The sequence below is a fragment of the Miniopterus schreibersii genome (assembly GCF_964146895.1).
Source record: "Miniopterus schreibersii genome assembly, chromosome: 15".
NCBI lineage: Eukaryota > Metazoa > Chordata > Mammalia > Chiroptera > Miniopteridae > Miniopterus > Miniopterus schreibersii.
Window position 1 is genome coordinate 36,471,842 of NC_138115.1, and position 15,029 is coordinate 36,486,870.

At 39.6% G+C, this 15,029-nt stretch overlaps 1 protein-coding gene across 3 annotated transcripts in view; it reads right to left on the reverse strand.

The window, feature by feature from the left end:
• ZNF385D (zinc finger protein 385D) overlaps positions 1-15,029 on the reverse strand; it is a 463,164-nt gene that overhangs the window by 166,977 nt on the left and 281,158 nt on the right. For all 3 annotated transcript variants that reach the window (XM_081160106.1, XM_081160105.1, XM_081160104.1), the window contains exon 2: positions 9,695-9,837. In XM_081160106.1, coding sequence (XP_081016232.1) covers positions 9,695-9,837 — 143 coding nt within the window. The remainder of the gene's footprint in view (positions 1-9,694; positions 9,838-15,029) is intronic.

A 15,029-nucleotide genomic window follows, 5' to 3' on the forward strand; every position in this document is an offset into this window, starting at 1 on the left:
AAGGACCTTCTCAACCAGTTAAAAACAGGCAGCCCAATAACCAGATAAGAACGAAGTGGCTTCATTCACTTATGTTTCTTTATTAAGCATGAAAGTCTTTAAAATGTGAATTTTTAAAAATTCCTCCAAACAGCTCAGAGGCATCTGCAAAGGATATGCTATTTAGCATAACACATACACAATGTATCACACTTTCTAAACAATTCTGAGAAGCAACATGGGTTCTCCAATTCTGCATGTTCTCCTCTCACAGATTCCCGAAACTTTTCGATGACCTTGGAAATTAGCTATTGTAAACACAAGGGTGCTGGGCTTGTCCTCATTTTGGACTTACAGTTTCTGGGAAGAGTGCCTTTGACTTCGAATAGAGTGACAGTCATCATACAACACTTAAAGAGTTAGTCATCTGATTGGAAGTCTGCTGAAGTGGGTTGTTTTCCTTTCTAAGGAGTATGCTAGCTTTCACATTTTTATTTTTGCCACAAATATGTTTTCCAGGCTCTCAGAATTATCTCAACTATTTAAATTTTTTAAAGAAAAAAATTTCTGAGGCAAAGGCCTACAAAATAGTATCTCATTTATGTTCTGGCTTATGTTATTTTCGTTATGTTCATTCAGTTAAAATTGAATATATTCATCAGATGCACCGCATATTACATCTATGATCACTACATTCTGTTGTGTTGAAAAAAATGCTTCTGCGGTTTTGTTTGGCTAAGTGTAGCGGTCTGGTTGTTTTTTTCTTTTGGTGGTGGGGAGAGGTTCCTGCAAGTTATTACTAAAACTATTTGTAAAATAATATTTATATAGTAAGTGGAATGTATAGACAAGTCTGGTCAACCAACTTTAAATTTAAATTGGGCCATTTAACCTCATTCAGGAGTTCTATGATAGATAGGTTACAGCGGGCTCGATGGCCCTTGCTTCCAAAATGAAAACTTTCCTGATACTCAAACCCAGTAGTTACCTAAAAACTACAGCAATTCCTTTAAAAATACAGACCATTCAACAGAAAATTAAGTATCGACTTGACATTTTAAATTTGCTGGCTGGACCAACTCTTTTTAAGAAAGTGTAAATAAATAAAGCTGACCACTCTTGAGAAATGATCCAAAGACGATGTTTGAAAGGTGATACTACTTTGCCCAAGACTGTAAAACACCAGCCTCACCGCACTATGGAACTTGATGTAAGCTAGAGCACCATCACAATCAAACTCGGTTACAACTGCTATTAATAATAAAAACCAAAAATTTTACTAACGTCTTTGATATTCTCTGAATGTGCAAGTGTTTACATGATACTGTTTTTAAAAAGTACATTTGAATTACATTTTAGGAGTAAGTTGCCAGGCTTGGTCAACACATTTTCTGATTGATTTTGTAATCTCAACAAAGTCACAGGTTACAAGAATCAATACATGAACCTTTCTACCTGAATATTCATCTAAAACAGTTCTCCTAGAAGGCCTCTGAGCAAGCAAATCATGTGTGCCATAGAAATCTCAGAGTTGAGGGCATGTTGATCAGAAAATACAAACTAGTACCTGAAGCAGGCACATCTAACTATGAGCATCAGCAAGGCCCTTAACTAATAACACAGTATAGGTAGGACAATTAAATAGCTTGCTGAAGACATTTGCAATTTAAAAAAACTGGAAACTTTTTTAGTACATCAAGTACATAGACTATTATAAATAACCAAGTACTGATCACCTAGATTAAAACACTAAGTATGAATGACTCTTTACTTTTGTTACAGTTATTTCTTTTTTAAAGTAACAGCACTTGAGCCTTCTGGATATGGTGAAGTCTCCTTTGTTCCCCTCCCCAGCCCTACTGGCTCTCACTCACTCCTCTGCACCATTGCAACTAAAGATTTCATGTGTGTTCGTCCAGTCCATGCTGTTACATGATGTAAATAAACCTCGGTCCATATCTGTGTGTGTGTGTGTGTGTGTCATTGCCATTTGATTTTAAAATACACGTACACACACATACACATTCTAAAATTCTGTACACATCTGAAATTGTTTCCTCCCCACCTGATAATATGCTTTTATGATGTGTCCATTTAAAAAAATTATTTCATCTCAAATGCCTCTTAAGGTACATTTCATAAATGGATATCAATTTATATATCCATTTCCCCATTCATAATCTTATTGGTTGTTATGTATTTTTTTCTTTCTCTTTTTCTTTTTTTTGCTAATAAAAGCATTGTTGCAATAATTGTCTTTGAATTAAGCCTCTTGACACACATATGCAATATATTCCCTTCTTCAAAATTCTAAACTTTTACTATGATTTTAGGTAAGTAGAATTAAAAGAAACTTTAAGCTTAAAATAATTCTACTTTATTTCTCTGCATCATTCCAAACCAGGATATCAAAACCAGAGTATGTCAATAAGACACTATAGATAGTCTAAGAGCTAATTAAGTTGATTCTGAAAACCATATTAGTATTTTCTGAACTTTTTTAAAAATATTTTTTTATTGATATTTAAAGAGAGAAAGGAAGGGAGAGGGAGAGAGAGAAATATCAGCTGCCTCCTGCCCCCTGCCCCGGGGGGGCAATTAAACCAGAAACCCAGGCATGTGCCCTGACTGAGAATCGAACCAGCAACCTTTCAGTGCACAAGCTGACCCCCAACCAACTGAGCCATGCTGCCCAGGGCAAATATTTTCTGAACTTGTTTTTGCTTAAAAAAATGAGCAGTTACACTTGAAGTTAATATAATATTGAATGTCAACTGAAATTGAAAAAAATTTAAAAAAAAAAATAAGTAGGATTCTCTGGAGAAAGGGGAAGGGCAGTCTTCTCCCGTAGTCCATCATTCCCAGGTTCCATCGACCTAAGGATCTAAATTCTACATGTGTAGAAAGTGCTGGTCACCTCTCACGTCTCTTTCCCATACAGTTCTTAGGAAAGCCGAGTCGGCTGCATTTCAGTGTAGTAGATGACAAAAGTCAAATGAGCACAAAAACAGGAGGTATGTGTAGATGTTGTAAGAGCAAAGGATGTTTTGGTAAAACGGATTACTTTTCTCTGTGATTTCCCTGAAGACACTGCTTAAAAAATGTCCCCAATCTATTGTGCTACTAGACTATTGCTTATTCTAGTTTCTATTTAAAAAAATAATTTGGGCCCAGCCAGGCGTGGCCCAGCAATTGAGCATCGACCTAGGATCCAGGCGATCGGGGTTCGATCCCCGGTCAGGGCACATGCCCGGGTTGGGGGCTCGATCCCCAGCAGGGGGCGAGCAGGAGGCAGCGGGTCAATGACTCTCATCATCGATGTTTCTATCTCTCTCTCCCCTTCCCTTCCTCTCTGAAATCAATAAAGATATATTAAAATAATAATAATAATAATAATTTGGATCAGGAATCAAAACAATAATGTTCTTTATCCCCATATATTGTCACTTATAATTTGCAATTTTTATTTTTAGTTTCTTAAAATCCCTCAGCAAGGTCCTTGAAGTCAATCCCATTTTAAAATGTTCAAGGAAAGAAGCTCAAGAATTAACTACTAACTTTACCACTTTATTATGTGCCCAAGCTCGAGATAAAATGTGGCATAAGGGGTTATGTTTCAGAGAGAGGCAAAACGCAAATTATCTCACTTTGGATTCTGCTGCTGTCTTGATTTATGAGTTTCAGGGAGCACCATTTGCCATTGCCACACCTCACCAGGATAAGGGAAATTGGACAGAGCTGAAGTAATCTGAATCAAATTGTATTTGCGGCTTTCTCAACCATACATCGTGCGAATTACCTGAATAACTGCCTCAAGTTTCCTTCACTTTTTCAGTATCGATGGAGCTTTGACATCCTTACCAGTAACAGCAGAGCACTTCCCAACCCTCTTTGCTGAAGGACCAGCCCTCCCCCCATCAATCAGAGACTGGTCCTTTTATAAAATATAATAAATTGAATTACCAGGAAAAAATAGAAAGAAAAAGACCTGCAAAATATAAGCCACAATTCTTTCTTAGCCTCAACAGATGCAAAATTGCTCTCTTAAGTAGCTACGAAAACTTCTAAATGCTGCTCCCTCTCCATCACTCTCTCTAGCTCACTGCAGACCTGTACACAGCTCTGTGAACCACACTCTGAGAAGCACTGCGTCATGAAACAAAATTGTCTTGCTGGCAAAAAGGTCTCATTCCTTTGATGAAGAGTAATGAGAAATGGCATTCACAGGGTTCTTTACATTAGTACTGGGGGTGTGGGGTGTGGAAGGACAACTTTCCCTAAAAAAATAGCCTGAGAAGGTTATTCTTTCATCTCAGCTGTGAAAATGGATTTCCCCACCATTATTGGCCACAGGGGAAATACAGTGACTCTCAACATTTAAGGGGCAAAGATATCACCATGGGATGTTTGTAAAAACCCACTCACTGGGGCCCCAACACCAGACACACTGATTCGACAGACTGCCTACTATTGCTGTAGTACTTTCAATTTTTAAACACCTGTAGACACCCCTATCTGGTCATTTTGATTATACCTAGCCTCATAAACAAGGAAATGTGGATTCAGGGTTTTGCCACAGATAAAGTATTAAACACAGAACTCAAACCTTTTAGATTCTAAGTTTAGTCTAGTTTTGTTTTTTAAAATCTTATGTGTGCAAAATGTGTCTTAAGGTCTTAAAAAGCCTAAACTGCTACTGGGATAGGAATGGATTTTTTCATTTGCTACCACTTAATGTTATCTATTACCCTTCACAGTGATTGCCCACATACAACATAAACATTTCTGAAGGTGACATAACCTACCGATGCTCCACCTGTACCTTTTCGTAACTGTCCAATCGTAGCCAGAATATTATTCAAGAAAGAGCTTACTTTCTTGGAGTTAAGTCTTCTATGGAATTAATTAAATTATTTAATTAATTTTTGATTACAAGGTGCCAATGACAGCTGATTAAAGAAATTACAACTGAGGAAGATTGTCTTCCCCTCCCTCCCTCCCCCCCCAATACTAAGGCAGAGAACAATGTTAATGCTATTTCTCACAGAGACAGAAATTGAGAGGAAGCAGCATTTAGAAAATTTTGTAGCAACTTTAGAGAGCATCTGTTGAAGCTAAGAAAGAACTGTGGCTTGTATCTTGTATGTCTCTTTACATCACCTCCCATCTATGTGTGTCTCCTGTCTCAATTTTCCCTTTTTATAAGTCTACCATTCATAATGGCTGGGACTCACTATAACAATCTTATTTTAACTAATTACATCTTCAATGACCCCATTTCTAAATAAGGTCACACTCTAAGGCGACGTGGGTGATTAAACTTCGGAGAAATACAAGTGAACCCATAACACGATGCTTCAGTGGTTAGCGTTCTCATGAGAAACTAAAGTTAGGGATCAGTTTTCTCTCAGTTCTGAGCTTACTAACCGTGAATCTGGAAATCTCTTAATCGTTCTAGGCTTATCAGTAAAATAAGTGTGTTGGAGTAGACACAAATGAACCCTAAAAAGCTCCTTTCATTTCTAAAATGTCTACATCTAAGTCTGAGCAGGCATCTCCAAAAAAAAACACCTGCTATGAGCTTACATTCTCTTGTTCAAGTCCCGTTATTTGCACCAGAACCACAGTTAGTAAGAAAGTCAGACTAGGAAACAGGTCAAATATATATTTTTTTCAAGAGCAAAGCTTCAGCTCATTATGATATTGACCGATAAAGAAAAATAAATATATAATGTCTTATGCCTCACTCTTTAGTGAGAAGACATTCATACATCAAAATATGTCTGGAAGGACAGATACAAAAGCAATTTACCCCTTTGTCACTTAAGAGAGGAGAACTGAGTGGCAGGGGAAGAGCAGTAAGGGAAAATGATTTGTTCTCTTTACATCTGAATCACAGGAAAAATGGGTTACCTGTTCAGAGTAAACAAGTATCAAAACAGAAAAATATTCATGTATTGTCCATCTGGTTAGCTTTTTATTTTCAAGCCTAGATATTCTGTATTTAAGTCATTTGGTGTTTTGGGGTCATTAGAAGTGGCCGTGACTTTTACAAACTCTGGGTTTCACAGAAACTGCAGGGCTCAGCCCAAGGCTTATATGTTTGTTTCTGTGGGAAAACATATAATGAAAGATTTCATAAGCAGATGTTTCTGAAGAGGCTTTTGCTCTATAAATATGCTACACTCGATGCACAGAACCAGCTAGCAGTCTGTGACATCTGTCTTTAAAGGACAAAGAACTCAGCAGTCAATACCTTATTTACCAAGGCATTTTTCCCCACGAAAATCCCCACACCCTCTACCAGGTGTGACTTAGAAAGACAGGCTTATTTTTCGAGCCATAATTTCATCCTGGTTGACTACCTATTTTAGTGACAGCAGCAGTTGTAAAAACTTAGAGCAGTTAGTAATGGATAAACTGAATTGAATTAATATCTTTTGGAATCAAACAAATGGAAGTGTGCTTAACCCACTGTTTCTATAAGTCCATCGCTGGCTGAGGTTGGGAGAAATCTCCATACCTGGAGTAGGTAACAAAATATAGAGCCACAGAGACCAATGTCAAGAACAATTTTTGAAAGCAAAGGAGAGAGGGTCCAGAGAACAGCTTCGGTTGCTATTCCTTAAAAGCTGGCTTTAGGTAGACTACGAGATCCTAATGGTTTTATTGAGCATCTTTGTTTTATATCCACATTTGAGCTCAGATCTTACAACTGTTTTCCTTTCCCCCAGAACTGTGCTTATTTTTACAGATGTTTTGTCGTCCTTCCTGACTCACAGCCAACCCCAATGGCTGATACGTTTGTGGACGGATAACAATCAGAGATGTTCACTTATATTTTCGCGTATTTTATTTTATTTTACAGGCATACATATTTCTAAATTGCCTAAACTCTTCTGCTTCACCCTTCCCCACATGGACAGGCAATTCCATACTCATATCCTCAGAGGAGGAATATCATAGGCAGATAGTCTCTGATTGTCACAGGCACTGTTACATGAAGGTCGGATGGAGGAAGGGTGTTGGGTGACAAAGTGGTTCACCATTTTCTTGGCAAAGAAGTGAAGCAGTATGGCACATCTGGGCAGGAGAGACAACTGGCCGTCTCGCAAAGCTTCTGTGCCAAAGTTGAGAGCTGGGGACCTGAAGGCCATGCTAATCAGGTACTGACCACCGCATGAATGCCTATGTGGATAAGGAACTTGATGACCAGGGGAAGTCTCCTACCAAAAGCCAGATGAATAAGCTATAGATACTTGAACCTTAGCGCACCCTGAATCAGAATTAAATTGCATTTCTCTCCAGTCTGATGGAATGAGCTCTTGCAACAGAAATAAAATCAACTCACAGATATTAAAAAAAAAAAAAAATTATGTTCCCTACCCCCTGAATTTGTGGATTGAGATTCACACAAGAACTCAGGCTATTACTTGGTGCTTTATGCCTTAATTCTGAGCTTGAAGCCACCTAATTATGGCTTTCCAACCATTCCCCTCTGCTGGAAGCAAGGAGTTCAACCCATGACTGGCTGCACCCAGAATAGCACTGGAAGGAAATAACCAATATGTGTAACAACAGAGCCTCTTGCCTTAAATGTAACAAATGCCAACAAAAGTCAAAATCCATTATATGAAGGGAAACAAGAAAAGAATGAAGTCAAACTTTTGCAATCAGTCAATGAACTTCCACATTCAAAATGAGAAGGGTTTATAGGCTACGGTACCTATCACTCAAATAGCGTTTGTTGTATGCTGAGCCCTTCCCTACATGATTTAACCCACATAAGCGTATCACACACCTATAAAGCAGGTTAATTATCAGCCCCATTTTGCAGGTGAAAATATTGAGATTCATGGGAGTCATGTGACTTACCAAGGTCATATTGATTGATGGTAAGGAACAGCTCCTGTTGGAACTGGTCTAGCTACAGAATCCAGCTTGATCACCACAGAACTCTGCCTTTGCCCACAAAAGCTCAGAGATGTGAATGGTATAACCCCCAAAGGAAGAGATCATCAGGTCCACTCCCTTTATTTTAAAGAGGAGGGAGGCCGCAGTAGCGAAAGAGGTAAAGAGGTTTGCTCAGTGTCATATAACTCAGCATATCACTCATCCCTGCTTTATGACAAACAGTATTCAGTTAAATTAATCATTTTGCTTTTAATGTTTCCCAAAGGGCAAATCAGAAGTTTTAAATGCAGCCTTTTACAGACTTCCAGGAATTTCACTTCAACTGCTCTAAAGCTGACATGAGACCTGAGTGACAGGATGCCGAGTGGTCTGAGAGGCCAGCCAGGTAAAGCACCTTGATGGATCATCGATGGGGGCCTGGGAAGCAAGACTGTGCCAGGAAGCCACTTAACAGAAGAGCAGACAAGATGCTCAGAGCAAGGGAACCCAGGGGACTTTAGTGTGGTCATTTAAGAATCAGGGAATTGGATGCCAGGCAATTCGTTATCTACTTTCACTGAAACACCTAGGATTAGGAACCTCTACTTTAGATATGTGAGTTCTTCATGCTATTCTATTTATGCTCCATCGATTTCAAAATAAGATTCCTATGGGAAAATCCCTCACCCCCCAAAAAACCAAGGCAATCATTGTGATTCTCCCTTGCCCTTAAGCAAGGATTAGCACATAGGGTACCATCTCACTGGCATGTCCAAAGTACCCATGATAAACTTTTATTAAAGAATATAGGACCCACTACTGTCTGCTGAAGAAGAGTGCTCTAATTTGGGGCAGATTTAAAAAAATATATCCATCATGGATGCAAAATATTGCACCAAGAAATCTGTATTATTTCTATCACTGGGCATTCAGCGACCTCCCAGCTTAATCCTCTGCTTTCCTTGTGCTGACACGTCCTGTCATTGATAAGCTCAGACCTGCATTCTAACAACTGCTGAAAGCTGCCTTAGATGATATTAGACAAAAAAAAAAAAAAAAGGCACTTACTGGATTCTAACCTTTTCAACTCTTATTTCTATTTCTATCCTAAGAATATGCTCACTGCTCACACAAAAAAGATGATGAGGAATAGGAGGAATCTGCCGACTTAAAAAGACATGCTTTAGAGTGAAAGTAGAAGCAAGGAAGTAACCGAACTTGTGCTGAGAAGGATGTTGACAAAGCTCCCCCCAAACATGGTAATTTAAGACAACTGGATCAACTGTGGCTGAGCAGGAAAACGAAGAAAATAGAACTGATGCTACCAGAATCCTGAGCTGTTTCAAGTTAAGGAGGCAAAACCTGCTCTATACATGGAATACATCAGGGTTCTCTTTTTTAAATTAGGTAAGAAGTATCAGATTTTAAAATTAAAATAGAGGGTCCATACAGAAAAAACACGTTTAAGATTTTAGACCTGAATTCTACTTGAATTCTGATGTTCTCTCTGACAAATTCATTCCATTTTGATTAAGATATATTCTAGCAAAATAATAAAGTTGTTCGTGTTACCCAAAAAAGACACTAAAGGGGAGAGATGAACTCATGATCAACCCAATCCATTGACTCGCTCTTCATTTTTCCTTGAAGGAGCCTGGCTGCAGGGACCTCACATAACCAGGAAGGCAACTAACTTCACCGTGGCTTTCAGAGGATCACAGAATGAAAAAACCAGCAAAATACAGGCGGCGAGCGCCTCCTCCCTGGCCCCTGAGGTTCCCCAGCGCGGCTCTGGCCTAGGCAGGCCTGGGGCGGGACTTACCGCATTGAAATTGGGGAAGAGGTTGACTGCGGCGGCAGTGTCGAGGGGGAAGGGGAGAAATGGTTTAATATCCAGCGACGGCGTCAGAGGGGGGGCTGGCGGGCGAACCAGGGCTGGGAGAGCGGGGCTCTGGCATGTGCCACCTGCAGGGAAGAGAGCAAAGGGCGCAATCAGGGAAATCCAACACATCTCAAAAACAACAACAGACAAACAACACCAAGGCCCTCTTTTGAGACCAAAAGGCCAGCTTTGCGGGTCACCGGAAAAACCAAGCCACAAAGTGAACTGACCTCGACTGGGAACTGGCCAAGGAGCTGATCTGCCATTAGTTAGGGAAACTGGCTGGGCTGCTTCCCTTTCCTCCTTGGATTGTAACTCCCTGCTATGGAAGTACCAGGTGGCATTTCAAACATCTCGTGCTTCCCAATATACCCATTTCCTGCCTAGAGCTCTCGGGCTGGGTCAGCAGCCCCTCCGCCAGCAGAATCCCTTGATTCGAAAGGAACGTCCCTCCGCCGACCCCCATCCCTCTTTGCAGACTAACTGCTGCTCAGAACAGGCCTCCGGTCTGACTGATTATTTCACAAAACTGCTCTTTTCCATCACATCCAAAACTCTGCCAGCAACACGACGTGAACCTGGCATGGAAAAAAAGCAACTTAACCACATACAGGCAGCTGTACCTCACTGTCCGGGAGGCAACTAACGGGAAGATGAAAACCAGCGACCCCAGCTACGAGAAGAGCAATCCCCAGCGATTCAGCAGCCCCACGGCTCTGAGCCGTCAACGACCACCTGCCTTCTTCCCAGTCGCGAGCAGGTGGGCTGTAGAAGGCCACCGACGAGCAGGCTGCGGGACGTCATGTCAACAAGGCGCCCCCTTTGCGTACAGTAGGCAGGCAACCAGCTGTTCGCAACAGAGCACACACTTTGGCCCTCCCCTCCTCCCCGCCCTTCTAGAACTCCACCCCACTCAAAGTCTGGAAGGATGGAAGCCTTGAGTTCCATCTCCCATATTTTGGTACCATTCCAAAACATCAATTTTATGTTAATTAAAGGCTGCTGAATCCTAGGGAACTTAAAATATGCGAGCATTCTTCTAATCTGAGAGGCAAGCAACAGACTGTAAAAACCTGCTGGTGAGAATCCAAGAGGCATTAGGAAAACAAAATGCAGTGGGATTTTTTTTTTGCTTTCTCACAGAAAAGAACCCTAAGAGACAGAAAAGAGAAGAGACGTTCATGCCTGTGCCATTTACTCGCCGATCACCTTGTTTGTAAAACAAAGTAGGGTGAGACCCCACACGAATGACCTTGACAGATCTCACCGTCAGCTCTGCCAACTGTGCAGAGACCACCACGCGGCCCCCATCGACCACCTGAACACAAGGGGAGCATGCTAAAAATGATTCCCCAATGGCGAAGCCGACCCTCTGGACCAGAGGATCTGCTAACAAGGTGGGTGACTTAATACCTATAACAGAAGCCGTCAGCACAAGATTTAATTAACTGTGCTGAAAAACCATCGAGTCTCCTGCTTCCAGGTATAAAATCAGCTGGAGCCAAATTAACAAAAACAGTGTCTTCCCAACTCCTTTAAATTCTCTCTTGAAAGGTTTCTCAGCAACAGCAAGGACAACAATAGCAAGTTCGAATCAGAAAACCCATTAAAATAAAAAGTAGTGCAAGTCAGGAAATAGAAGGCAGATATTAAAACAAACAGGGATAAAAGCAAAATATAACAAGTCTACATTCACCAGACCGCACCGTAAACTTATTTTATTGCCCACCTGGTAGTACAGTAAGTGCGGGTGTGTAGACTTTCTTGGAGGGGGCATCCATAAAACTCTGGTGATGGGCCTGTCGTGAGTTTAGTATTGCTCAGAATTTCTCTTTTGATGAAAAGTTCGAGAACCCAAGTAAATGTGTGGTCGGTGCCTCTTTACAAAGCTCAGAAGTAAAAAAAAAGTTTTGGTTGAAATCGGTGGTATGGTTTCACTCACATGTCCAAAAATAATAGCGAGCCTTGATTCATCACTTAAAATTATTTTTATTTGTGTCACGCTGTGCAAAACGTATTCATTATCTTATTGGATCCTAAAAGCTCAGAAGTTAGGTAAGGGCTAATGTAACATCACAAAGAGAGAAATACATTGATCAGCTCTTTAGCTATTTATGTTGCTCCAACAGAAACAAGAATGCTATTTATTTGGCCACTTGCTATGCAAATTATTCAGGTGTAGTGGATGCTGTGGGGTGCTCCCCACAGCCCCGTGCAGGGCTGAGGACTCCTCCCAGCTGCTGGGAGTGCTGGTAGCCAAGGACTCACACCTGAGATACTCTTCACAAACTGCCCTGGGCCAAAAGGAGCTGCTTCGCCCAAGGTCACACTGCCTCCCAAGTGGAGCCTGGTAGCCCCAGACAGTGACTTACTAATGCAGGGGTTTAATGGCTTCTCCCCCTTGCCTCAAGGCTGAGCAACTCTGAAACTGCATTTCAGTTTTAAGGCTCCTCGTAAGATGTAGAAGAGACTAAGGTCTCTGCTGGGATTGCGTCATGGCTCAACTTCTCCCTCTTCCCTGTCCTGTATCCCTCACTCCTTACAGATGTTCTCAAGAGCACCCATGATAAAACCCAAGTCCATTTCCAAAAGAACATGACCTGTGACACTACGGTAGAGCAATGCATGAGTCTGAGTGAAATGTCGAGTCACTTGAAATCTACAGTGCTGATACTGAAGCAGAAAATTGAGGCCACCTCTTAAAAGTGATCTGTGACTAACATTTCTGACTTTACAATTTAGGTAAGTCCTGAACCAGTTTTCTTGTTCCAATCTGTACATGCTCAGCAGTAAGAATATTATTTGCAAATAGTGCAGAATCAAAGCCAGCAAACATAACATGTTTCGTCTGTAAAGAAGATTAAAATATGCTCCTTGAGGAAATAGCTGTTCCATTCTGCCATTTCGTAATAGAAAATATTGCATTCAAGACATGAATGCATGTTTATTACTATTTTCCTTATTATAAAATTATCTTGAAAGTAATAAATGTCAAAATACATAGAAAATGTATAGACATTTCTACAGGTTAAAAGAGTTGTTTTGTTGTTACTGTTTACAAACAGTGTTGCTTCATACATCAGAATGTCGCACTTCAGGAAATACTGATATTCTGAATTTGAGCAAAGCATTTTGAGCCTCCATGGGGGTGGGAAATTAATAAGATATAAATCTATGCCCTTTGCATATGGAACTCTGCTTATATCTAGTACCACATATTTCACAATATGCAATTTTAACTTACACAGTTTTAAGTTACATTTTAACAAATTATTCTGATTTCAGAGCAATTAATATTTCTTTGTACAGAATTTCTTATATGTCACTAAAGTCAACAAATTAAAAATATTCACTGAGTACAGAGTAGCTATTAGATACTGAGTAAGGTATTAAATAATGAAGATCAGTGACTTAAACAAGATAAAGTGATCATCAAAGCTTGCAAAACTCTCCCTTTTTGATGCATATTTCTATTAGTTTATCTTTAGAACTTAGAATTGAAATACAGAGCAAACACTAAATATTACTTGGTTCTATTCACAACATAGCCGTGCATTCATAAAAGTACAAATTTGAGAGTTTGAAAATATACTCCAGTAACCTACTTGTTAAAAGAGTATTTGTTAACAGAGACTGAGAAAGTAAGATAAATTAAAATGTAAACTTGGAAATGTTTAACAATTTATACAGATAAGCAGGAATTCTAAATCAGTGGTTGTCAGCTAAAGCTTAGTGTATAAGAGATAATGTATATAAAGTGCCTAGCACAGTGTCTAGCCAATTGGCGCTCACTAAGTTGGGCGTGTGTGTGTGTGTTTGTGTGTGTATTTTTTCTTTTAAATTTATCTTTATTGTTGAAAATATTACAGATGCTCCCCCTTTTCCCCCCACTGACCCCCTCCACTCTGCTCCCACCCCCCAGGCCTTCACGGCACTATTGCCTGTGTCCTTGGGATTATGCATATAAATTCTTTGGTTAATCTCTTCCCCAGAGTATTGTGCTAAGCAAAATAAAGCCAGTCAGAGAAAGACAAGTATCACATGATCTCCCTTATATGTGGAATCTAATGAACAAAATAGGCATTATTTTTAATGCCTAATAAATTCCAAAGGAACCATTTAGGTCGGTCCAGGCTCAAATCCGGGCTCTCTGAAAGCAGTCAAGCAAGAAAATCTTAAAAGAAACTTCAAATTCTTCACTTTATTTTGAATACTGCAGAAAGAGACTCTTTACAATAAGAGGCTACTTTGTAAATCAGTATTTGGAAATATTCCTTGAGAACGGAATAATGTTCTCTCCAGAGCAGAACACTCTTAACCTTGAATTTCTGCACGTGACTCATTCAGAGTTCATCAAATAGTCATACAGCCACAGACTTTCTGTCTGATGGCTTAACCTACTACTTAATCTTCCATTTTCAAAAATGACAAAACCAAAGTTCAAAATAATCAGGGGTGCTGATGTTAAGTAATTATGTCAGTGTGTGCTTTAGGTATGCAACTCATATCTGTGTGTGTGTGTGTATGTAGATTTTATAAGTATATATATTTATAAGTATACATAAAATTTACACTTACAAAAAGCAGCAAAATCCATGACTTACTGATGGGAGAAATAATTTCTATAGTATGTTCTTCTTTAACCATCAATTAAATTATATATATATTTTTTTAATAGTGAGTTATTGTTAAATTACAAAACTACTCAGAATATTCATACCTAACCAAAAAACATTTAGAGCATTTATATAACATCAAGTCCTAAGTACTTACATGCAAAGCAATGAATTTCATACACAGTAAGACTGCTCACATCCACTCCCAACTATTTCAGTTAGAATTTGCCATATCCATTGTGGGAGGGAGGAAGGGAGAGGCACACTAGCAATTCTGGGGTCTATGTGATAGTGGAAATAAGAAATTTAGATCTGATACTATAAATAGGAAGTCGAAAAGAAAGTTTGGATTTAGAGCATGAAGGCAAAACTTTCTCTGATACAAAACACTGACCACAGAGTGCTATAGTTAGTAAAACTGGCCAGCCAGGGTGGGTAGGAGTGATTGTAAAGAATATAGCTAAATTTTATGAATCTACTCAGTAATTGGCATGAGCTAGGACTGCTATCCCTTTAATTCCTTTAAATGTACGATAACTCTGCCAGGTATCTATTTAAATACCCAATTCACAAACTCAAGGTCAAGGCTCTATGTAGCAAAATATGTTACCTAAAATCATACAGGTAACAAATGGCATTTAATGGGAACCTGAGTGAAC